Here is a 26698-nt window from a genome sequence, read left to right as displayed (position 1 = left end):
TAGCAGTATTAGATGCAGTGGTGGGGGATGTCAACGTCAAATTGAAAGTAAAAACTATTTTGAAATTTCACAATATCTCTCCAAATCTTGCGCCCCTGCAGAATATGTCATGCAGCACTGGCAGGAGGATTTCATGTTCGGGTACCAGTACCTGAATGGCTGTAATCCGGTCCTGATTCAGAAGTGCACCAAGCTGCCTGACAAGTTCCCTGTCACCACTGAAATGGTGGACTGCAGCCTGGAGCGCAACCTGACCCTGGAGGAAGAAATAAAGGTGGGTCTGCTTCACAGGGTGACACTTTCAGTGACACAGAGCAAAACTACAGTACCGCTGAGAAATAGTTTGGAATGGCAGTGTAATAACAGGGCCAATATAGTAATTATAGTAATTAACTTATCTGCTACTTAGCAAGTACTATTTATATTGTAATTACTAATGTATGAATCCTAGAACTAAAAGCCAGTGTTGTTACTCTTCACATACGTATTATTATTATTTATTATTATTATTATTATTATTATTATTATTATTATTATTATTATTATATTTCTTAGCAGACACCCTTACTCAGGGCGACTTAATGTCGTAACCAAATAGTTACTTAATAATTACAATGTTCTTTGAGCCCTGAATGTGTTACGACTAATTGCTCAAAACCACAGCTCACAATCCAAAATTATTTTTTCAGTATCAAGAAACCTTATTTCTTGGTGTTTGTGTGATATGTTCTTTTCATAGTTTGGTAAATAATAACAGACCACCATATCGATAATAATAGGCCACAGTTGAAAATAAAAGGTAATGCAAAACAATGCTTTGTCATGAAAAGCGCAAGGTTCCTCTCAGTCGTGACCTGAACTTTGCAGTCCTGGGCTCTCAAGACCGGGACTGCGCTGAATTGTGTGGAGGTTTATGATGTTTCCTTTTCTTTTGTTAGGGCAGGTAGTCATTGCAGGCTTGTGAATTAGCAGGTTGCACCACCTAGCACCTTTACAATGTAATATATGAATCTTTTTTTACTACAGGAGGGCAATGTCTACATAGCAGACTACAGCCTTCTGGATGGGGTCTCTGCCAACTCAACTGATCCCTGCACCATCCAGTATTTGGCTGCTCCAATCTGCCTCTTGTACAAGAACTTGCAGAATAAGGTCCTCCCCATTGCCATTCAGGTAAGATGAATGAACAGACTCTTAGATTGAAAACCACTTTAAGAAACCATTATAAAGAGACCCTGCATTTCCATTAACAAAGACATGTAGCTGGTATTCTTTATCTGTAATAATAATAATGTCAAGCCCTGGTCTCTACAATTATACAAAGGGAGTCCTGAGTGGCAGGGTGACTGGTTCACCTCACACGAGCCAGGTCAGCAGTTCTCTTTTATTAAGAGAGAAGCTTGCACTGAGTTTCTTGTCTTTGATACACATTAGTGAAGTTAACAAGCAGTTCGCAGTTCGCTGTTCGCTATTTCAGTTTACGTTAATCCAGCTCGCTATTCCAGCTTGCTATTTGTTTCTACAGCTTTCTATTGATTTTTACAATTTGCTATTCTTTTTTTTCTTTCTTTTTTGTGAATAAAAAAAAAACATGAATGTGGAGTTTTACCGCGGTTTGATGTTTGTTTTTTTTCCTTCAATTTTCAAACTGTTGATGAAAAAAAACTGAAAAATAAAAAGAACAAACAATATTTTCAGTTTTCCAATTTCTGAAAAAGGTAAAAAAATAAAATAAATAAATGGGGGGGGGGGGGGCGGCGGGATGTAATTAGCTGATATCTATAAAGCGCACAGTAAAAAAATAAATCTGTGGTGCAAATATTAGGAACACCTGATTTTGCTTAAGTTCACAATTATTGTGCATAAAAGTAAATATACAGTGTGGAAATGTTGAGCGGCTCACCTCTTCCTAACTCCAATTTCTCTCAACTGGAAACTTGCCTGTCACTGAGGCTGCAGTTCGTACCGCTGTTTCCACACCAGACAGCCAATAGGAAGGCTCCGTGTCTGCTTGCAGGCATCACAAGCTTTCCTATTGGCTAAATGCACAGGATTTGAGAGCACCAGTAAACTACTCATTATCTGCAGCACCCAAATGCACAAAAAGTAGAGACACATCTAGGATAATATAAAAACATATATAATATATTATCCTTGATCTAGGGGAGGCTTTTCGGGTTTGCCCCTGCCCACATCACCATGGAACATAGTTCCGCCTGGGATATTTACACTGCCTACTTCCTGACCGTATTGCTATTAGTGTTTCCAGCTTGTTATTCATTGGTGTGGAACTTATAGAGACGCTGCAGTGAATAGCTAACCAAATAGCTAACTGGCTTCTTGACTTATTTCCTGACCAGCTCGAACCACCAAACTTTATTAATAGTCAATAGCTAACTGACTTTTCTATTAGAATGCGAAACTAATGACTATTACTTAAAAGTTGTTACATTAAAATCCACTATAAAATCGTTATATACAAGCACTTCTATGCTGTTTTTTAAATCCTTATATCAGAGTAATGTGCCAGAGCCCTGGCAATAGTAACACAGGGACCCAATTACCACAAGCATTACACACACGCAAGTACAATATGGCACAGTTACTTTGTTAAATCCCTTGACAATTTTAAATACCTGTCACTAAATTACCACTGCTATCACGTAAACTACTGACTTCCTGATTCAGTTTCCTTTTATCATTAACATATTGAAAAACCCTTTTTGGATTAAGTTTACTGTGACACCACTTGTCTCTCTCTTTTGCCTTTTCACTCTCCTAGTCTGCTTTTTAAGGTTTCTACAGTTCTCTCTGTATTCTATTTGTGAATTGTAAACCATTGTCTTTGATTTATGTACTGCCCTTGATTTATTTGCCACAAATGTTATCATATTATGGTCACTTTTTCCTAGTTGTTCTATGACCTGTAAGTTGTGTGTCCTTGCTTCATTGTTTGTTAATACCAAATCTAGACATGAATTGTATCTAATCGGGGCATTCACCATTTGTGATAACAAGCAATCTTACACTAACTCTATCATTTCCATGTATTAACTGTGGGCCCAGTTTATGTTTGAGAAATTAAAGTCTCCCATAATTAGACTGTCCCCTTCCTTACCTATTTTTTTGATGCCTGAATATAAGTTTTCATTTAGTGATTCATCTTGGGGGCCTATAACTGACTCCCACTATTAAGCCTTTAGATTTGATTTTGTTTAATTGAATCCATATTAATTCATTGTTGTTATCATTACTTTCCAGTATTTCCCATTCTAAGTTGTTTTTAATGTATATTACAACCCTTCCCCTCTTTTATTATGTCTATCTTTTCTAACTAACCTATATCCTTCCACGTTAAACTTGTCTCCATAATTTAGTTAACCAGGTTTCTGTTATCCCTATAATATCATAGCTATCCACATTGACTACGGCTTCTAATTCAAGAAATGTATTGACCATATATATCACTTACCTCCTTATGCTCTCTCTCAGTGAGACGTCTGCTAAAATAAACAGATAATCAAAAAGGTCAGCTATTCGCTGCTGCACCCCTACCAAAATGTGGATGATGATGAGTACATATCACATACCAAGTTTGGTGGTCCTAGGTGGTTGGGAAATAGCACCCCATTCACACTTACTGAGCCGGCCTTGGGCCACCGCTGGGCCGCTTCAAAATTTCCGTTCACAGTTGAGGCCCTAAGTGCGTTCACATATGTGGCTGAAAAGGAAGCCTAAATTGTGGCAAGATGCTTGTCGGGAATGCAAACATTGATGTAAACACTGCATTCCCGGAAGTCATCATAAGAGATTGAGATGGGAAATTTGCAGAAGTAAATATGGCCATCTTAATTTTTGCAACACTGTTGGTACTGTATTTATTACATAAGATACGATAAAGGTGTGTGTTGAGTGCAGTGGGTTACTGTGGAAAGAAACGATCATGTTGGATCATGTGTTAATGCAGCAAACAAGGACGTGTAAATTTAATTAGTCACAATACAGATTATTATACTAATGGTGACTGAATATGCAACGTCGTATGCATTATTTATCAATATTGAGATTTATAATCTTGGCTACAATCTGAAATGTGTGTATATTGTGACAGAGTGGGTTGTGGGATGTATGGCAAAGTATGTAACAATGCGTACGTAAGTAACAGAATGAAAACAATCCTGTTTACACAATAAATAACTGTCTGTATACTGAGTACTGTGTGTAGTGAGGTAAAATGGTTGCCGACTGAAAGACTACATTTCCCAGGAGGCCATGGTCAAAGTTAATTATGTAACAGGACACAGCTGTGTTTTGTTAGGGTGGGGTTTTGCCTGTATAAAGCCAGCCCCGAATCCAGTTCAAGAGAAAGATTACCAGGAAGAAGGTTGTAAAGGGAAAGATGGTTACTGAAAGATTTCTGTAAATACTCCAGAAGTAGTTACTGTGTGGAATAATTGTGCTGTTGGTAAAGATTACCAATTGTTTTCTGTACAGGGAAACAGCCTAGCTGTCCTGCCCTAGATAGGGACTGGGGGTTAGTTGGCACTCCTTGTTGGAGTAGGTTTTCTTGTTTGTTTATTTTTGTTTTGCCACTGTACGTAATAAACACGCGCTACGCCATTTCACTGCAACTCCTGTGTTTCGCGTATTTCCTACTGTTGGTTGCCTTGGCCATCGGTCACTCTACCACAAAATATATATATATATATATATACACACACACACACACAGAGAGAGGGTGAGAGAGCGCAAGTTTTATTGTTTTAATGAAAGCTATACGATGAAGAAACACTTACCATACATGACTGACCCAGCATCATCATCATCGTCAAAAGTGTTGGTGTATTTAATGCATTCCTCATTGCTATTTAATGGGCTGGAGATCGCCGTAGGTTCCATAAAAACCAAGATCCATGGTGGGTTTATTTCTGGCCTGCTGCTCATTATTTCCGAGTGTTCTCGGACAAAACTTGCAGATAGCTGCTTCAGCATCCAGCGCTCAAAGAATACCATGGACATTTGCAGAGCTTTTTGAGATGTTATAGTAATAAAATAATGACTTGGATCGCATTATTGAGGAGTTTGGTGATAAAATGAGTGATTGGGAGAGTATCTACGTCTATAAAGAGGTATGTGAAAAATACAGCAAACAAGGGGTGGGGCTTGGCTGGAGATGCAGGACTGTCCTTTTGCGATTCAATACATTTTAAACCTGTTTTACTCTGGGAAAAAAAATATATTTAAAACAGCGCATGTGAAAATAAATTAGACCTGACGCGCCTGACAAGCACTGAATAAATGGACCGATAAGGGTTCAAAAACAAACATCAAAGTACAGTAACACTCCACATTCGTGTTTTTATATTTGCAAAAAAGCAAAAGAAAAATATAATAGCAAGCTGTGAAAATCAAGAGCATGGTGTAGAAATGAACAGCAAACTGTAAAAATGAATAGCAAGCTGTAGAAACGAACAGCAGTCTGTAGAAACGAATAACAAGCTGGGGAAAAAAAACGAATAGCAAGCTGGAATAACAAACTTTAGGCTGGAATAATGAGCTGGATTAATGTGAGCTGGAATAGCGAACTGCGAACTGAAAACTGCTTGGTAACTTCTCTAAAGTCTTTGATACTCAGTAATTAAGTGAAACTGTTTCTGTGTAAAATAACACTTAAAGCTAAAAACTGAAGAAGTGTGAAACTGTGACCTGTGGTTTTCTAACCACCTCACACATTCTGTTTTGAACATGAGATCTTTGTTAAGAATCAACCTGATTAGAAGGAGAAGGGTTGTATTTCTCAAGGCACTTGTTTCTACTTTGACATAACCCTAACCTTTTTGGCTGGTGCTTTACCGCAAAGATATGCAATCTTATATTTTAGATATTTATGTACAGTATATGTGTAATCACGAGGTTTTCCAAAATTCAGGTTATGTTTTACTATAATGACTAAAAACATTTACGGCTGGTTCCACAGACCCCAATTAACTCTAATCTTGGACCACCTAATGTTATTTTAATAAGGTAATCCAAGATTAGTACTAAGGAGGGTCTGTGGAACCAGCCACTATCCTATATTCAGAGGTGTGGCACCTTAACATCTGTATAACATAAGAAAACTCAACACACAATCACACAATGTAACAGTAAAAACCCAGCCAGGATATTGTGTTCAATACACTCTAAAGTAAGACAAATAGCATTTTTACTTTTTGTGTGCAGCAATCCTCAGTACAGAAACAGATTCTGCTGATAGTCAATACTATAAATAAATACATACTGTATATTTTATTTAACTAAAAGTCAAACGTCCTACTTTCTCACAATCCTAATATTACTGGGTTTAACATCAATGTTGTGTTGATCTATTATATAACAAAAAGTAATGCCAGACATGATGTAAAAATGTACTGTAAAAATAGCAGATTTTTTTATATTGCATTATAAATATGATACATCTGCAAGCAATCTCTAATGTCAAACAAGAGAAAGCTGCTGTTTCACCTAGCTTTCAAAGTGAAGGCTCTCCTGCCTGATTGTCAGTACCCAGCGTGAGGGAAGAGGGAGGGGTTTGGAACTGGGCTGCTCACTATCGATCATTAGAGTTAAAAGGCATAAAAAATTAATAAAATAAAAACGTTCCCCCCACAGTAAGTTTAAAGGGACAGTAAGTCCTCTTTTTATAGAGCATGGTATAAAAAACTCATTCAAAACAAATCCCAATGTTAAGACAGGTCTGATAAATAAATTGGCATTTTAAATATAGCACTCTCCAAGTTTTATATTTCTGCCTTCACCAAACACTCAGTCATCCCAGCAAGTACTGGTAAAGATCGCAGGTTCTTATGTCGGCAACTTAGGAAGAGTCCTGATTGTGCAATATGATGGTATCTTGTTTTCTCTGAAAGTACCTTTACAAAATGTTACTGTATTACGATCATGTTAAATTGAACTCTTACCTTTGCTGTTGTAAGGCAATCTCTATTTTGGTGTTTGGACTGCTATCTAGGGTGACCAGTCCTTAAACTGGGCCAGTATGGAAATATTGTGAATAACTTCCAATGTTAAAGCTACAGTGAAGATGTCTGGTTTTTATTTCACCATGGTAATGTTTGATCATGGTGATATTCAGAGTGGAATCTTTTACTTTCAAAAACTTTTGTTGTTAATAAATTCTTATTGTCTTTGTAAAGTCATTTCTATACAACAAGTATAGTTATTACATTACACAGTAGCAATTCAATAATATCAAATTCCAAGATTCTATTTTATTGCTGATTACTGCTGCAAATCTAGTCCCTTTTCTGCCTAAGAAACTGCATCTTCTCTCTTTGATTTCCATTTTCCAGCTAGCTCTGTCTTTATCTCTGTGCTATATTCCAGTGTCCAGTCTGTAAACCAGACTCCTCCTGTATGAGAACATTACATATCTTAATATTTCTATTTATAAATGGTTACTTCGTAGAATCTTTTTCAAAATATGTAATTTGCTACCATTTAATATGACATGATATTTGTTCTGTATATTTTTTTCTGTTGCAGTTTCTGGTTGGATCATTAGTGTGCCGTGATTAATAGTTACAAGGATTTTTTTTCAGCCACTTTATACTACTAAATTATTACTAGGTGATGAAATGTGTTAAATATCCTAGCTTTTGACTGTGTGCAACAAATGAAGCCCACTAATCTGCTTTTGGGAGTTTTGTTTAGAAGCTGCCCTGGTTGCAGAAACAGGACTGTCCTGAGTAGTTATTCAGTCTGGTAGATAGTAATCCATGTACAAACCCTTTAAGTTTCTCTGAATAGTTGTACTTCCAAATTCCCCCTTCAACATGCTGGAAGCTGACGGGCATCGCTTAAAACAGAAAGGAACGTGTTAAAAACATGTTAATTGCATGATGACATTTCCAGTCTATTCCATTTTTTGGTACCAATTAGTGAGAAAGCATCTTCTAAATTAACTATGCATTTTATGAAAGGCTAATTTCTTTGCTGATCTTGGCTGGAGTTTATTTTTTTGAGTCAACAGTATAGGCTGAGACATGGATTAGGTACAAAAAGATTCAAATGAAACGTTGTCACTTCTTTACTTGAAAGGAATGCTATGTAATCTTCCTTACGCTAATGCTTGTGCTTATATTATGTAAAATGCAGAGGGAATCTTTCAGATTGTCAGGAGCTGCTTTCTCATTGTCATTGATTGAGATATGACACAGGTCTGGTTTTTGGGATGGAACCGCATAACAATCTCGTGTTTTGATTGGTCCATGTCTGTCACATGAATATGTCATCACACAAGTGGAAAAGCTTGCAGACATTTTTAACATCGCGATCAGAGAAAGAGAGCGAGATATCTACTTTCTACAACCTTTCAATTAAAATATAATATGGTATTTTGCTATACTAATATAACAAACTATGGGTTATTACTTTATTTATATGAATTATCCTGTTATGCATGAATGTAAGAATTGTTTTTTTTCTGTAGTGGTGTATTTTTTTCTTTCAAATAGCATATATCTATAATCGTTTGCGCAATGTATTTTAATATCAAATATATACACTACTGTAGTTTTGTTACAGGATACATTAGTTTATCTCAAATGTAATCACAGTTTTAAATATAGACTGCCCCGGTTTTCATTTACGTCACAAATTCTGGGCCGCTTTGCTTTTCAGATAACGTCACAAATTTTGGGCCATTTTGATTTTTAGATAATTTTTGAATTCAGCCCAGTTTTTGTTGATAGTCTAGTTTCTAAGCACAAACCACCATGCAACCCTTGCACGCACACACCACCGTGCAACCTCTGCACGCACACACCACCATGCAACCCCTGCACGCACACACCACCATGCAACCCCTGCACGCACACACCACCATGCAACCCTTGCACGCACACACCACCATGCAACCCTTGCATGCACACACCACCATGCAACCCCTGCACTCACACACCACCATGCAACCCCTGCACGCACACACCACCATGCAACACCTGCACGCACACACCACCATGCCACCCCTGCACGCACACACCACCATGCAACCCCTGCATGCACACACCACCATGCAACACCTGCATACAAAAACCACCATGCAACCCCGTCTGGTCACCTTACTTCTATCTGACATATCTCTACACCCTGCTGAAGGAAATGATTCAGATTCAGTAGTGTTCTCTCCTTTGCTTTGTGTTCTCTCATTTATGCTTTCGTGATCTTTACAAGACTCTTGCAAGATCTGTTAAATAAAATGATTTATAATAGGACTAACAATTAATCACAGACATTTGTTTGTAAAACTTATGGATTTCTGTTTATCCTATGGTGAAGATGCAATGACCTATACTATAACGGAAGTAATCTGATCATCTGATCTTCTCGGCAAAATTACAATAGCCACAAGCGACAAACATTCATTTCATATTTCTGTAATAACAGCCAAGGTATTTAAAAGGTAAAAAAATTCAAATTACAAGAAAAACTTACAATTTTTTAAAAATTAAATTCATCATATACGATCGATTTCAATAAAGCTCTCTGGCTATATATATTACATTCATATCAAGTAACAAATTACTCGAAACCCTTACCTCAGCTATGTTACGCTTTCCTGTAATTTTCCACAGTAAAAAAAATAATAATAATAAAAAATTTTCTGCGTTATTCCGCAATTAAAATAAAGGCTAAAATTTGTCGAGCTAGGATCGAGCGGCATTTAGACAGACAGCAATCAAAAACGAAAATGTTGTGGATAGTGTGCATGGCTTCAAAATGAAAAAGGTAAAAAAAACACACAAAAAAAAAACCATAGTAATGTTAAGTATTATTAGTTTCGCTCAAGACAGATGGCTACAGTTGGGACTGATTTAAAACAAAATAATATGTATAAAATACATTAACAAAGCAGGTTTGTCTTGATCTCTGCATCATCACCATCCTGTGTTTGTTTAGAAACGCAAATTCTCAGTAACTTTTAGAAGCAACAACACAGACTATGTTCTTGACACAAAGTTAATATATACAAGACACGTTTTTAATTTCATGGAATATTCGATTTCATTAAAATATTATGGATTTGTTATTGCGGAGTCCCAATCGATAAATAATTTGTTTATTATCGTTGTCGTTACAAGCCTATACAATAGTATTGTGTACTTTATTTGGAGCCTTTATAAAACCTTGTGGTAAAATCTGTATGTAATGTAATGACCCTGGTGAAACGGCCCAGTAAAAAGTCTCTTCTTGAAAACCATTACCGCTATTTACTTTATTATTCAGTTTTTTTACTTTAATATTGATAGTCTTAATGTCTTTGATTTTGTCTGCCACCAGAACATGGTACAAGATAATTGCTTGTGCAACTTTATAATTATTGCAAGGTGGTTCAGATTGGAACAAATTAAGTAGTGTAATACTGTAGTGCCTTGGACAATACCTATGACAAGCACATTTTAAAGTAATTGTAGCTGACAAAATAATCCCATACATTTTGCACTAGATACAAAGGTCTCAAACGTATGGTTTTGAAAGAAACACAAGATTGATTTTCATTACATGAGAGTAGATGTTAAACTTCATGCTGATTTGAACTTGGCTCTCGCCAAGATAAGCACCAACTAAGACGTACCTTTTCAGTAAACTAATGTGATCCATCTGCATCTCCATCCATTTGCGTTGTTTTCCATGTGATGATGTAGATATCCTTCTGTCTGATGTTGCTTGCTGAAGTGTAATGCTGGCTCCAGGGATCAGCTCATTTTGCCTCCCCAGTGCATCAGCACACACAACGGCTGTGATGCTGGCTCCGGGGATCAATCCAGTGCAGTCCCCCCAGCGTATCAGCATGACAACCGTCTGGATTGAGCTAAGTAGGGTACATCTCTGGGGTCTTCAAGTGGGCTACCTTCCATCCTCTGTGTTTCGTTGACTAGCAAACGACACCTCAAGAGGGCTCATCAATGATTATGGCGTCCCAGCATCACCCCCCTCCATCCTCCACTCAGCTCAGCCCAGCTTACTTACCTGTACATCAGCATTGCTTTTTCTATTGTGCTTGAGATCCCTATCCAGAATCGTTCAGTCTCAACCACAACCAGTTGCTGCTCCTTTCTGCTGCTTCAGATTCAATTCTTCACTGTGCGACTCAAATCTTGGCCACTGTACCCGACATCTCTGAGAAACTGGGTTGTAGAGTGTGCCACAAATCCTCGACAACCCACCTCCACTGGTTAAACTCGGACTCTCCATCCTCGCTGTTCCGCTTCAGCATAACAAAGTTTCTTCCCCTCATACGCCTCATCCCTAGCATCTTCCCATGGCATTGTTAACTCTACCAGATGAACAAGGCGTGCTGATCCAGACCACAAGACAATGTCTGGTTGAAGATTAGTGGTGGCAATCTCAGTTGGAAAAATAAGCTGTTGACCAACATCTGCCAGCTTCTTCCAGTCTCTAGCAGCTTCCAGTTGTCCTGGGCAATGCTTGGTTTTAACACTCTTGGTGGTTGCTCTCCTGGATGGAGGAATATTGTCTTTTGTGTGTAATGCTTTGATGGAAGTGGTGGCAACTTATTGGTCAGGTTACGCTTGTCTTCCAAACATCGCAGGCCAAACATTGCAGCACCTGGTCATGGCACCAAGTAAACCGTCCTTGGCTAAGACCCACCTTACATCCTGTCAAAATTTGCCTTAATGATGCAGGTGATGAACACAAAGGACATGAGGGATCCTCACCCACCCAGAGGTTTAGGTTCTGTGGTGATGGGAGAACATCATATTCTGATCTAATGAGGAAACTGATCCTGCTCTGTTCCATTGTCCATAGGTCTTGCGATCCGATCTTGCATTGTTCCACACTATCCCATCTCATCCATTCTCCCTGCTTGGCCTGGGAAATGGCCTTTACACACCTGATCATCTCCTCCTGCTTTTGCACCTCATTGACTACCAGCTTCCTCCGTTTTGCTGGGGTTGCCTTGCGCCATGTAGGAGGAGCTGAACTGAGACCAAAACCTCCTTTTCCATGCTGAACTTGCCCCATAATATCACTGATTCGAAGGGCAGCCTTAGCATCTTACACAGCTTTCTTTGCCGTTCATTTTCTTCCAGTCTTCAACACAGGTGCTGCCTTCCTTATGCATTTGTTGCGTGAATCTACTAATGTCATTTCCAATCGGATTTTGGCACACTTAAACTCAGAGATTGGTAGCTGCAGTATTCCTTTACCATAAAGTCCCACTCTGCTGAGGCAACGTGGAACTCCCAACCATTTCCTGAGGTATGAACTGATTAAAGCTTCCAGCTTCTCAACTGTTGTCAAGGAAACCTCGTACACAGTCAGTGGCCACAGCAGTCTTGGCAGTAGCACAAACTGAAAGCACCAGAGTTTCAGTTTGCCTGGTAAAGTGCTGCTGTCTATGCTCTTCAACCCTCCCACTGCTTTTTGTCTAACTTCTCCCACACAAACTATGTCCTTTAGATCCCCGTCGTACCATCTCCCTAGACTTTTCACTGGCTACTCGGACACTGTTGGTATTGCCTCACCATAAATGTAGAACCTTTTATCTACTACTTTACCATTAATTCTAGAGATGCTCCTTGATTTAGTGGGCTTGAATTGCATTCATGCCCATTCAATGTTATTGGTTAATTTGCCCAATAACCAATTAGTGCAGCCTACTGTTGTAGTCATTGTTGTCGTTATCCTTTTATGCTCAAACTGGTGGTAGTGGCATTCCAGAAGCCAAGCACTCTCCTCCCCTTACCCATTTTGATGCCTTAATAATATCTTCCATTGCCATGGTAAAAGCCAGTGTAGAAATGGTACATCCTAACGTTATTCCAACTTCTAGGCATTGCCTATATTATTGTCATCGGTACGCTGAAAAAATCAAATGCTGTCCAAAGAAGTTCATGTGGCACTGAACCATATGCATTAGCCAAATCCAAGAATGTCACATGGAGCTCCTTCCTCTCCTTTTATGCTGATTGAATTTGTTGCCAGATTACACTGATGTGTTCTAAGCATCCTGGAAAACCTGGAATGCCTGCTTTTTGTACTGAAGTGTCAATGAAGCAGTTCTTTAATAGGTAGGTTGACAATCTGAGCAATAATGCTGAAGAAAATCTTGCCTTCTACGTTTAATAAGGAAATAGGACAAAACTGACCGATGCTTGTAGAATCTTTTTCTTTGGTATAAAGACTCCACCTGCTCGATGCCATGCTCTTGGTACAACCTATCTTTCCCATGCCACTTTCATCAATTTCCAAAGGATTCATAGAACTCTGGAAGCACTCTTGTACACTTTGTATGGAACTCCATTAGGCCCTGGAGATGATGACACTCTTTCTTTTTTCACAACTTGCTCTACTTCTTTCCACTTAGGTGCACAGTCCTCCATTTGGTATTCGGGTGGATTGATAGGTGGGCTATCTGAAGGAATTGATATAGGCTCCTGCCTTTTTGAATCTATGTTTCCTCCAAATATCTCTCCAGCTCAAACTTAGATTATTTTAGTGTGCCATTTTTCTCACTAGTGAATATCTTCTTTACAAATTTGAATGGATTTTTATAAAAGTTAGTTCTCACACACTTTTTTTTTTGTAGCATTTCTGTAGCTGCTCAGCTCTGTGCAATGTTGCAAGCTTATCTTTTATAACCCTTTGTAAGAGATTGAGTCCCTCCTTCTGACTTTGTTCTGCTTTTCTTCATTGCTTCCTCAACTGCCTCCTTTCTCTGACTAAGCATTCAATCTCCTGCTGCCGTCTTGACTTTCCAGGAATAGTTTGTACTTTTTCCTTCCTTTTTTCAATTCCAAATCTTTTGCTTCCATATGCGTAGATAATGTCCCCAAATTTATCCAGCTTCTTTTCAACTGTTCCATTTAACCTTTCCAAAGTAAAACAGAGATCCATGTTTACTGTGTTCCACGCAGTTTTTTCACAAGCTCTTGGCCATTTAACTCCAGGCTTTTGCCCATTGAGGTTCTATTCTTTCTTATGCTGGTTCGTCTGACCGGGTTCACAAGGATCATTAGGTTCATCACTAGTTGTATCCACACAAGTCCTCCTCACGTCTATGACAGGGGTGCTGATATCCTGCGAACTGTGGTTAACAGTGCTATACAAAGTTGAGTCATCTTCCGCCCCTGCTCTCGCAGACTCTAGGGGTATTTTTCTCTTTAATGTTATAGTGCACATGTATTTTCATTACACATGACATTGGTATGGCTTTAGGCTAAAGGAAGCGCTCAGTTTCTCAGGTTATTTGTTTATAGTTGAACTTCCTGGGTCATTTTACCTTCTGGATCAAAATGTGTTACTAGCTGAAAACACGTCAGTCAATAAGGGAAGTAACTGATTGGTTATGGACAGGAAAGAAGCCAGTGAAGAGTGGGTTCAATTTCACTTTCTGCAAGACAATATAAAGGCATGGGTTGTAAACTGAAACTTCTTTAACCTAGTGCAGTATCAGATATGTTTTAAAATGAAAACAGGTTTGCTATTAAATTGTTTCTTTCCAAACTGCACATTTGAGACCTACATAATAAATGAATGTGCATGGCTGAGACATTTGAACTATGTTGTTAGCTGCAATTACTCTACGTGTTATTGAATGACAAGTTCTTAAATTATGCGGTTGGAAGCAAGAGGCCTACTATAATGTTTGTGAAATTAGTATTTTGGTTTGTAAAAATAGCTGACTCAAAATATTTATTTTGAAAGCTTTTAGTCAAGTTTGAACTTCCTTTCTGAAACAAAACTGTAACAAATAGCCTAGCAAGCAGTTATTTCACACTCTTTAAAATACTGAATAATGGTTTTACTGACATATATATAAACCTCATTAATCAAGGGTTCAGCTCTGTTTCTAAGCCCTTCAGAGGCTGGGGTTGTAAATGTGCAATCTGTTCTTCAGAATGGCCTGTGGAGTCCTCCATTTTGACACGAACACAAAAACACCAGACAACCAAAAGTGCCAGGGAGATCTAGATTTCATGTAATACTGCAACTGCACCTCATATAATACTGTAATACAAAAAAAAAAAAAAAAAAACTAAAACAAAAGGAAAACAACCCACTTACACAAATGGAAAATGCAATGGTTACCATGTTCATTTCTTCAACAGCTGGCCCAGACACCTGGAGAAAACAATCCCATTTACCTGCCCAGTGATGAGAAATATGATTGGATGCTGGCGAAAATCTGGGTGCGTTCTTCAGATTTCCACATTCACCAGACTGTCACCCACCTCCTGCGCACCCATCTCATTTCAGAAGTGTTTGGGATAGCTATGTACCGCCAGCTGCCAGCCGTCCACCCCCTATTCAAGGTATTGCTTTCTTAGGGTATCTCCATCTACAAGTTTTGAAGCAGCTAATTTTATTGGAACCATGTACTGTAATTTACTTGGTTAACCCATGTGTAGAAAAATATATGCTATTTTAACAGTGCTGCAGTCAAATATTTGGACAAACATTTGCTCACTTGTTGTTTTGAAGTTAGCCCTCTGTTTAATACCTGATTGCAAATCAAAATGTTATGGAAAGGTTTTCCAAAGATATTTAACTGCAACATCATAAAGTACAGCATATATCTTTCTTATTGGATACATATAGAGTTTTAATACTGAAGCGAGGCATGCCCATTGAACAGTGGTAGTGGTGCAAATGGAAATGTGTTTTTTTTTTTCACAGCTGATTCTTCCCCATGTGAAATTTACAATAGCGATCAACACCAAGGCTCGGGAGCAGCTGATCTGTGAGTGCGGCCTGTTTGATAAGGTCAGTACTTCACCACTTAGTGCCTGCTCTTTGTTTGGCGCTGCATCGGTAGAGTGTGCAGTACTGGACACAGAAGCATATTCCAATTGAAAGCTTAAGGCAATAATCCTAGAGAATTGGTCCTTTACTGGGTAACACCACCTTTACATGTGTATTTACTAAATAAGCATATCAAATAAGGTTGCATATGTGCACTGTCATCAAACAGAACAAATTTCTATATAGTTTATATAGCCTAACATTACCCTTGCTAGGCTGAATATCATGAAAGATGATTACTCTGTGGTTGTCACTATCATTACCGCTAATGTATGGCTCTTTCATACCTAGTTCGTTCATAAAGATGCGATTCAGAATCCACCTGCAAACAAACTAAAATGTTGCAATTTTGCTTCACTTGGTTTCACACTGAAAAATATCAAACAAATGTTTTTTTTTTTCTCCAAGCGAGTTTAAGTTCACCTTCACAACTATAATTGCACCAGAATGTGTTTGCTTTCACATTACAATTCTTTCAAGTGAAACTGATCGACTATTTGTGAACGTGACCAAACTTATATCTTCCTGTTGATGCCTAGACAGTGGCGATATCAGTAAAGAGCCTACAGTGAACGTATAAACATGGAGGGTTCCACCCGTGTCGGTCTTGTGATAGTACTACTATAGTAGGGGCCTCTTATTATCAACCCCTTGGTTCCCAGCCAAAAGTTGTTAAAAACCGACGTTGTTAATAAGCAGAAAGCCACCGTTTCAAGTTAATTTTAAGTTTATTTATATGGAGCCTATATACACCATACTTTAAGAAAGCACATCACTGAAATATGTGTTTTAAGAGAACATCACTGAGATAGACGCTACATTTCTGTTTATTAAACAAAATACAAGAATAAACCATTATAAACTAAATAAAAAACTACTCTGCAACAATATAGCCTACTATATTACCAATTGTCCTTAGAGAAAAGTAAACTCTTGATACTGCAATTACATTTAATAATCAAGCACAATTTTAAAAATAGTTGTCCAATGTTGTCTGCTTTTAAGATTCGCCATCTTCAGCTGTAAATCCCTCTTAATTTATCAAGCAGCTTCATAACCGTTTTCAATGCCACGATTCTTGAATATCCTGCAAAATGCAAATGCAAATTTCGAAATTTAACACGAAACACTGTGCTTTTATTATGGCTTCCGGTATACTTTTGCAACATAATTTTGTAGTTTCTTTGATTACATGATGTTAAATAAAATACATGCATATATGTTCATATATTTACTTTTTATTTCAATTCTGTCTTAATCCTAAAATTGTAGGTGATGCAAAAATTGTGGCAATAGCTGTAGCTAAATGTTTTGGGTTTAGTACTAGATGTTGGCCTTTAATCATCATGCTTTAGTTTGCACATATTTTTACATTCATACAATCAGAATTGTTTTTTTTTTTGTTTTTTTGTTTTGTTTAAAGAAAATACTCTCCTGAGCTTTCTGACTAATTATATAATTATATAATTTAGTAATTGCCAATTCATTTTACCCCACTTTTCTCACAATTTCACATATCCAATTGTATTTTAAGCTCAGTTCACTGCTACCACCCCTGCGCTGGCTCGGGAGTGCAAAAGGCTATAGGGCGCATCCTGCACTCCACACGGAGTGCTTTTACCGAATGCGCCACTCGGGAGCGCCTTTGACTCATTTTTTAACCGATATGATTCCTTTAAAAGCAGCAGCTGGGGGCTGTATTGCGTTCTATGAATATTAGCCATGTGCTTTTCCATGTACAATGTACACTGAAGAAGCACGAGCCAGAACATTTGTCTGCTTGACTTAGTCTTGTATAGGTTTACCCTCTGAGGGTTATGAAGATATGGATGACTCAGCTCGTAGCTTCTCAATATGACCATCATATTACAGGATACAAGAACTTGAATTAATGCCCAGTACGTTTATATCACTTTCAGGCAAACGCTACAGGTGGTGGAGGACATGTTCAGCTAGTGCAGAGGGCCATGAAACATTTCACATTCTCATCTCTCTGTTTCCCTGAAGAAATACGAATGAGAGGCATGGAAAGCAAGGAGGAGCTCCCGTATTACTTTTATAGGGATGATGGAAATATGGTGTGGGAGGCCACCAAGAGGTACAGTGGAGTATCAATCAGATCAGCTGTATGGTCACTGAAATAAGCAATATGGAAACAAACGGTTGTAGCTGGAGGCTATGAGGGATGCGATGCTAGGTGGAAATGATGCACACACCCACATGTTCTTTGTTGTCCATTATTGCTGTTTAAAATATCTGTAACACAAAAGTGCATTCACTAAACAGTTTGTCCATTCAAGTTGACAAACATTTCAGCTAACCGTCATCAGTTAAATCATTTGAAATGAAATACTGCCACCCTGATTAAGTTCTTATGGAACTGCTAACATTCTAAACCATACTGACCCTTTCATGAGTTATGGGAAGTGCTATTCTCTAAATTACAGTTGCCACTAGTATGAAAACAATCTTCTTCTGCAACTCCACTGTACTTGAGTTACAATGATATTTACAATGTAATGCAGCTAAATCTACTGGTCCCATAGCAATTACAAAAGGAGATCCTATAATTCAATTTCTAAACTGTTTACTCTTCTCTCAATAGCTTTGTTTCAGATGTTGTGAACATCTATTATGACAGCGATGAGACAGTTAGCACAGATGTCGAACTCCAGGCTTTTGTTAAAGATGTGTGCATCTTTGGACTCAACGGCAATGAAGATTTAGGTATATTTTATCGATTTTTATTATTTCTTACCACTTGGGAGAATGGGTATCCTCAGCAACAGGGATTAAGTGGAGGAGCTCTATGTGTCCCAGAATCTAGGTCAGGGTTAATGATGTGTGACTGGATGGGCTAATGAAATAACTGGTCACCAGTCTGTTTGTTGCAAGGCATTCTTCACCCACTGGTTTATATTACCTGCATGAAAAATGAATTGCACTACTAGCTGGTTTCAAGTGGTACTGTGTTTGGAGGACCAAGATTAACAAGGGAATATTTGGGAGAATATCAGTAAAAACCGGTAAGGAATGAAGAACCATGGGAAAGAATGTGGTAGACTAATAGTTCAAATCTATTGAATTTATTTAGTTTATTTTATTATAATTTTCATAGAAAACACTGCAGATTTAATTTAACCCTTAATCTTAAAAACTTCAGGTTCATGAGTGTGTAATCTGACAGAACTGTAGCCTTTCAGTTTGAGTTGGATTTGAGAAGGAGGAGTTAGTTCAAAATACTTTCTCTGAGTTTCCTTGCCTTATATATATTCCTGTGTTTAGTATTTTATAAATCTCTTTCAGGATTTCCCAAGACTGTCGTGACCCGGGATAAACTGACAGAGTACTTGACTGTGATTATCTTCACTGCCTCATCACAGCATGCTGCAGTCAATTTCGGACAGGTACTTTATCCATAGAAGCTGTCATAATAGAGAGAACAGTCAAACCTCTCACTGGCTGGTTAATTTCTTATGGTATCCCTGACAGGCAACCTGAAACGTACTGTAGAGCTATAGCCAAAGGTTCTGCATCTCCCTATGGAATTTACTCATTTTGCTTCATAAAGTGGAATGAAACCTACTGAATAATATTACCTTAACATATTGAATTACATACTGCTTTGTAGTTTTTCATATACTTAACGGAAAACTGACAATGTGAAAAATGTGACATTTTGAAATCTATCATGAAATACTGTACTATGTACTCTCTACTCTCTCTCTCTCTCTCTCTCTCTCTCTCTCTCTCTCTCTCTCTCTCTATATATATATATATATATATATATATATATATATATATATATATATAAATTATGTTATAAAAAATGTTTAAATCCTAAAATTCTTGGTGATGCGAAACCTTTGTACATGTAGATAATGCATTTCTAGACAGCATATACAATAATAAAACCACTGTAACTAAAAAATTGCTTTCGGAATATTATAGAATCTTCTTGTATAAATATTGTAAAAAACAAATAGCAGGTAAGTGTTGCAATTTTATTTGGGGGAACCAGACATGTACAACATATATTGTTGAACCAGGGATTTTTTTCCTCAGTCTAAAGAGCTGGTGGAAATCTGTGTTATCTAAAAATCTGATCTACTTGCACAAACTACGCATGCGTGATTCATTTTTTGTTTTGTTTTTGTGACATGCCTGCAAAAAAATTGAACTGCCATTTTCGACATAAGCATCCTTTTACATACATTCATTAACTTATACTTTATTACATACATTTGGTTTTATCTGTTGTATTATATAATTGACCAAAATGTTTGGAGAGGAAGCGCTATTTTTCAGATTAGTCTATTAATCTGTGCTGCCGTGAAGACAATTTTGATGGGGAGACACAGATTTTCAGAACATGGTGTAGGGCCAGAAAGTGGTACATGATCAGAATATGGTACACGTGCCTATTTAACACCAGAAAACGGTACGCTGTCAATGCTGTGATTGACTATTGCACAAATGACTACGAACAAGACAAACTAGTTCACCCACAACATGGTATATGTTTACAATTTTAGATAATCCAATTTGTTGTTCATCAGTCTAAATCACATCAATTTGCTGAATTGTGAAAATTTAAGGGCCAAACTCAGTATGTTGCACCCCATTCAGATGGGCATTTTCTTGTTTTCTGAGGTAAAATCATTTGTGCATGCCTGGGCAAGCGCAGTACGGCGTACCATGTTTTAACATGTACCGCAAAATAATACCGCACCCGCACTGCAGACTACCGACTTTTACACAGCCAAAATAGCTGGGTTGCATGAGGTATATTTGTTTCCTCAAACTAGTTTGAGCAACAACTTAACTGCAAGGTCTACAAGAAGCAAAGTGCAGCAGTTTATCTAAAATAAAGCAACATGTACGGCTGTGGTTTCTAGAGTCTAATAATGAAGAAAAGGTTAATATGGGCAAAGTGTAGCTGAATTGACACGACTGACATGATAGGGAAAAAAATTGCTGACTGGAGCAACCTTATTAAAATATGCTATATTTACACTATATTGGGAATGTATGGTGAAATTGAAATGGCATGCTTTTAATAGCAGTCTGTTCATAGTGAAGCCATTGATACTGGAGAATGAAAATGAAAATGTGTGACATTCTAATTCATTCTGTGTTAAGATACTCATTTGAGAAAAAAAAAAAAAAAATTAAAAAAAACAGCTGCAAACTGACTACAAGGATTACATAGGAGTAACATCTGAACAACACAGGTTTTGTTGTTATTTTGTAAAAAATGTTCTAGTTCGGAAGATAAAGTAAACAAAAAAGTCCACAAATTCATAATGAATTTCGGAATTCATAGGAATGTGTGGCCGCTCTTTTAAAGTGTAACCAAAAAAACGTATGTTATAGATAAAATTGTGTGTGTGTGTGTGTGTGTGTGTGTATCTTCATACTACCAGCATACCTCTAACTTTATTATGTGTACCAGGTGTAAACAGTCACCCACCCATCCCAAACGAGAGCTTTAACCAAAGCACAAAACAGCCAAGCTCATGTGAGCTTTTAACCTCATCTCTTTGGCAGAAGTCAGAATCTGCTAATGGTGCATCACACAAATAACAACTGCTATTTTGAAGTCTATTTTTAGATTATGGCTCCGCTTAGGACCTTTTTAAGCTTACCGAATAAAACTCTTGTTTCAGAGTATCCAATAAGCCTTGGAAACACATCATATGCATAGCCACAGGTTTTACCACTATGCATAACTGTGATTTTTCTCATTATGGGGCTGTAGTTTGATTGGTGTTCCTGGATTCCGAACTCTCCCCCGACCATGAGGCACCCCCCACCCACAGAGAAGGGTGTGGTCACCATCAACTACATCATCGAGAGCCTTCCGGACCGAGGGCGCTCCTGCTGGCACCTGGGTGCTGTGTGGGCCCTCAGTCAGTTCCAGGAAAACGAAGTAAGTCTGCTCTGTAAGACTTCAGTAAGAGCTGGGTCACATCACACACACATGCAGACAGCCACAGATCTTCACAGCACTTTGATTTAAAGATGGTTTGGTATTTATGAAACCTTTCTCTGGCTCAGCTGTCACACAGAGAATGGTGAGGGTACTGGTTACCTGGTCATGTTGTTGAAGGCAGAATCACTTGGATCCTTTAAGACCTGACTTTACAAAGTTTTGAGATCAATCAGCTGCTACGAAAATGGGTCGAACAGCCTCTTCCCATTCATAAATGTGATTTTTTTTTTCCCCCCAGTCATTTCAATGATTCAGTAAAGTCTCCTGTGGCCATATCTCTGTCCAATGTGGCATATCTGGGTGCCTTATACAAATGGGAAGCTCTTGGCATAAGCATACTAACCGATTCTTCTTTGTTCCTAGCTTTTCCTAGGCATGTACCCAGATGAACATTTCATTGAGAAACCTGTGAAAAACGCCATGAAGCAATTCAGGAAGAAACTGGATGAGATCTCCTCCATCATAAAAGAAAGAAACAAGAATAAGAAGCTCCCCTATTACTATTTCTCACCAGACAGAATCCCAAATAGTGTTGCTGTGTAAATGAAGAATGAATGACAACAACCACCTGGAAATTATCTGGCCTGTAGAAAGTGTGCACTTCTTTAAAAGTGAAGTTTAATGTTGTTTCTTTTTTCTTTTCTTTCTTTCAAATCGGACGTAGGCATATTGTATTGACATTTTCTTGATTTAAAAATTAAGGCCATTTTAAAAAAAAAAATCTATTAACTCTGCCTATTTAGCTTTAGTTTCAAAGCATGTTGTGTTTGGATTATATGTCAATATTATATAAAAAGAAGCTGAATTTAGTAGGATTAGTCAGGATTTGTGAGATTAATTCAAATGTTTTGCTTTGCTTTTGGACGCAAAATGTTAACAGTAATGAACAACGATAGTTCAGATAGAAATTACTTCTGTTAAAATACAGTATTTTCTATTATTATTATTACAATGTTAACACTAGAACCACCGCGGTTATAAATCCGCAGCAGGCAGTCATTATGACAGTTACATTTTAAACATCAGTATTAAAATGAAAGACAAACTAAGTTTTATTGAAGCACGACTACATCTGCATAGCCAAAACATTGTATTTAAATGAACAATTAAACATAACAATTTGTTTTCTAACTTACCATCCTGCCTTTCAAACACCATCAGGGTATTTAATACATGTATTTTGGAAAAGTCAAGACCGCTATCTTTCACACAGAGTAATTTAAATTTTAAAAGTGAAAACTGTCAAAGTGACTGCTGTGGCGGGAACTTTGACTTACAATACATTTTTTATTTTGAATATAAACCTACAATATTCCTTTTTATTTTAATGTACAAGCCTGTTGTTATCTCTACTGGACCTGCCAGCCACCAATTCCTTCGTTTTGTACAGGGAACGCACCAAGGAAAATATCAATAGGCACAGTGTTTCAGCAGAAATATTTTGATCAGAAAACTGCAAAACAGTGCTTTATAGTGGTAAGTTAGAATATAAACCTTTTTATGTTTAATTGTTCATTTAAATACGGTGTTCCGGCTGTGCAGATGTTTGATATGATGTGCTTGAATACAACTTTTGAGTTTTATCCGTTAGTTTGTATTTCACTTTAATACTGATGTTGTTTAAAATGTAACTGTCATAATGACTGCCTGCGGTGGTTTTAGGTAGGCATAGGCTTGATGCTATTCAATTTTAATCTTTTGCCAAATTGATGATTAATATCGACGTTTATTTTAGAAAGAATTATCTTTATTTTTCAATTCAAGCAGAGAATGGGTGAAATCGACCTTTATGCTTTAAAAAAAAAAACCCAGACTTTTTATGCCATTGAAAAACGTCTCATTTAGCGAAACCCCTTTATCATATTCAACATGTAACAAAACTTGCACTTATTATTCAGAGTCTGAGCTCCCCCTCTCCTGCTTCAGCGCAGCTGGAAAGCAAGGCAGACAGGCCCTCTTCGTCCTGCAGCGGAGACTTCAGAAGTAGACCAGGGTATTGTGCACAATATTCATTAAGTGTTTTTCTCTTGTGCCCCATTATCAAAGCTTATGTAGACCTTAACCCGCTAATTTCAAAGTAGGCGCTTTGAATGACAGACGCTGTAGCTGGTAAATGAGAGCATTCTAGCACTGCTTCAGTCAACGAGATCTGTCAGAACAGGGTTTAAACTACAGTACTAATGGCAACTAAGATGACTAACAGCGACCCCCAGCCATTCAGAGCAGAACAGAGACGGGACAGAAAGTATAAAAACTACTCAAACTAGAGAGAATTTCTAAATGATTATAGCAATTAAAAATAGCGAGTGGTTTTACAGACATTTATTATATATAGATTTATTTCAGTCAAAAATTGGGGAATTCAACGTTTAACAGGCTTTACCGATTAATATCGAAAAGTAGCAAGCCTAGGTATGAGTATAACCGTGTTGGTTAAAGGGACTTCGCTGCGGACGCGTGTATATTCTTTCAAGTTGTTAAAAACTCAAGTCCTTTGTATTTCTTTTTAAATAAGTGTTCTAATTTGAATGTAAGTTGTGTCCTTTTGTTTAACGGTTATGCACAAGTGTTTTTAGTTATTGGATCTTCTGTTAAAAAACTGATGTTTGTTCTTAAATAATAAAAATTATTAAAAAATCTTTTTTAATTAAATTTTTTTTATTAAAATCTAAAATAATAATAATAATAATAATAATAATAATATAATAATAATAATAATAATAATAATAATAATAATAATAATAATAATAATACGACTACTATTCATAATAATAATACAAAAACCATAATAAAACAGAAAATGAATAAGAATGATAAAATCTAATCACAAAAATAAGCAGATAAAATAAATAGAAAGCCTAACCTATAAAATACATCTTTAATCTTCTACAAGTTTGACCATCTTTTGCTCCACCCTTTGTTTAAACGTGTCTTCCTCATGATCATCGCTGTTCTCTGGTGAACGCTGCACAGTTTGTAAAAGGTTATTGTACAATGTTATGTTACTAGTGTTTACCATGCTACAGAACAGGGAAACAAGTACAGATACATTAGTGACCATCAAGGTATATACATCAAAGACATAATTCTAGTCAACTCAAATACACTTGGTGAATTTGTGATATTTCTCAACATGTCGGAAGTGTGGGGTTCTTAAATGTGGAGAATTAGTTTCAAAATGTTAAAATATGTAGTTTTGTTGCCAGAACTGCCTCTTCAGTTTCTGCCAAAGAATAATAGATGGATTTTAGTTTGGCTGTTTTTTTTTTTAATACTTTGTGTAACATTTATGTATTTGGATTTCTTAAACAAATAAAATGGAGTGACATTAAGTAAATGTTTTTTTGCTTTTTTGTAAGTACTGATTCATTTTGTAAAATCAATTGCTTGTAAGGGTTCTAGTGTATTACGAATTGAGCAAAAGCTGCAAGTACCCAGCATGCCTGAGGATAGTGAATAATACTGGTACTGTGATGATAATACTGTTAGTTAAACCTGTCTAATCTGGCATATTTAGAGACTAGAAAATTGTGCTGGATTATACAGTGTGCTGGATTGCAGAGGTACTATAAAATCTAAAACAGTGCCAAAAAAAATAGCTCTCAATGACAACTATTTTAACACTTAGAAAAAGGTGTGGTACAAAGACAAAAAAATTGACTTCATTTTACTCCATGAAAGGACAAACAGCACTAATGTTCTTGAGGCTCAGAGGCTTTCTGTAATTCTACAGATTGGACTTGGCTCCCTGCACTAAACTAATCATTATGGACGCTACTTTTATATGTATTTGTAAGCGTGTAAAATATAAATGACATATTTAAGGAAAAACTTATTTGGTGTATATTATGTGCTTCTCTGGGTGGATACAGAGTAGTTGGAAAACATCATGACTAATATAGCACAATGCTAAGCACACACAAACTGCTGGCTAAGTTTGACTTATGTTAGCCTTAGTGCAAAATTCGGGGGGATGGTAGCTGGGCATCTTAATCAATGCCTATCATCATTAACCTCCTATTTAAACCCCAATCTCACACTCCGTCTTGCATACGCTGCAACTCGTTCTCTGCGCAAACTATTAAAACTCTTAATTTTCAGCATGAAACCTCCCTGCTGGATTCTCCTCATCAATATCTCCTTCATTTCTCCGATGGAAACTCTAGTACCATATGGCCACCATCTCGGTTCAGTATTTCCGGTCCCCACAGCCTGGCATCAGCCGCCCTCAATGGTCCATAGCATTTTCAAGTAGAGCTATAATTAAAGGTTGTTTGCAAGTGCTAAAAGAAATGGCTGGTACCACACTACCACCATTTTTAATTTTTTTTATTTAGTAGTGGCCAATTATTTTTATTAAGTTTATTTTTGGAAACAGGTTTCACACTGCTATTTGTACTGGAGTTTCCCATCCTGTACATTTCCAGTTTTCATTAATACTCAACTAAAGATATTGTGATAATATATCATCGCACATTTGAAATAACTTACACTCACAACCTCAGATCCTTAATTTCTACCAGAAAAAATGGGACCTGCTTTCCTTATTGGGCCATTTCAATTACACAATTTGCATCATCCCCTAGGATAGAGCCTTCATTTCACGTCTCCTCGCTCTTTTTCTACAGCATCAAGCCAGGAAGCTTGGAAAAGCATATCCGCGGAATCCAGGAAGGGCATCAGAATGTGTCCACTATTATTTCTCAACTGGAACGGGTTTTCACTGTTCTACGAAGGCTGCATCTCAGCCCCCCACCAGATTCTGCACACACTTAACAGCAGCAGCTCCAGTCCACTGGAGGCGTTCCATCCACAAGGTTGACTTGCACCACAGGTTGTAACTGCTACAGTCTTCTGTGCTCATAACTGGATTCT

At 37.4% G+C, this 26698-nt stretch overlaps 1 protein-coding gene across 1 annotated transcript in view; it reads left to right on the top strand.

The window, feature by feature from the left end:
* alox5a (arachidonate 5-lipoxygenase a) overlaps nucleotides 1–22641 on the top strand; it is a 37515-nt gene extending 14874 nt beyond the window's left edge. The window contains exons 6-14 of the mRNA XM_041267508.1: nucleotides 102–274; nucleotides 1027–1173; nucleotides 15135–15338; nucleotides 15703–15789; nucleotides 17748–17926; nucleotides 18434–18555; nucleotides 19135–19235; nucleotides 21590–21760; nucleotides 22187–22641. Coding sequence (XP_041123442.1) covers nucleotides 102–274; nucleotides 1027–1173; nucleotides 15135–15338; nucleotides 15703–15789; nucleotides 17748–17926; nucleotides 18434–18555; nucleotides 19135–19235; nucleotides 21590–21760; nucleotides 22187–22366 — 1364 coding nt within the window. The 3' untranslated portion in view covers nucleotides 22367–22641. The remainder of the gene's footprint in view (nucleotides 1–101; nucleotides 275–1026; nucleotides 1174–15134; nucleotides 15339–15702; nucleotides 15790–17747; nucleotides 17927–18433; nucleotides 18556–19134; nucleotides 19236–21589; nucleotides 21761–22186) is intronic.
* The last annotated feature ends 4057 nt before the right edge of the window (nucleotides 22642–26698 follow it).

This window comes from Polyodon spathula, chromosome 13, assembly GCF_017654505.1.
Source record: "Polyodon spathula isolate WHYD16114869_AA chromosome 13, ASM1765450v1, whole genome shotgun sequence".
Classification (NCBI taxonomy): Eukaryota; Metazoa; Chordata; class Actinopteri; order Acipenseriformes; family Polyodontidae; genus Polyodon; species Polyodon spathula.
Note: the sequence above shows the minus strand (reverse complement) of the source record. Positions and strands in the feature narration are given on the sequence as shown.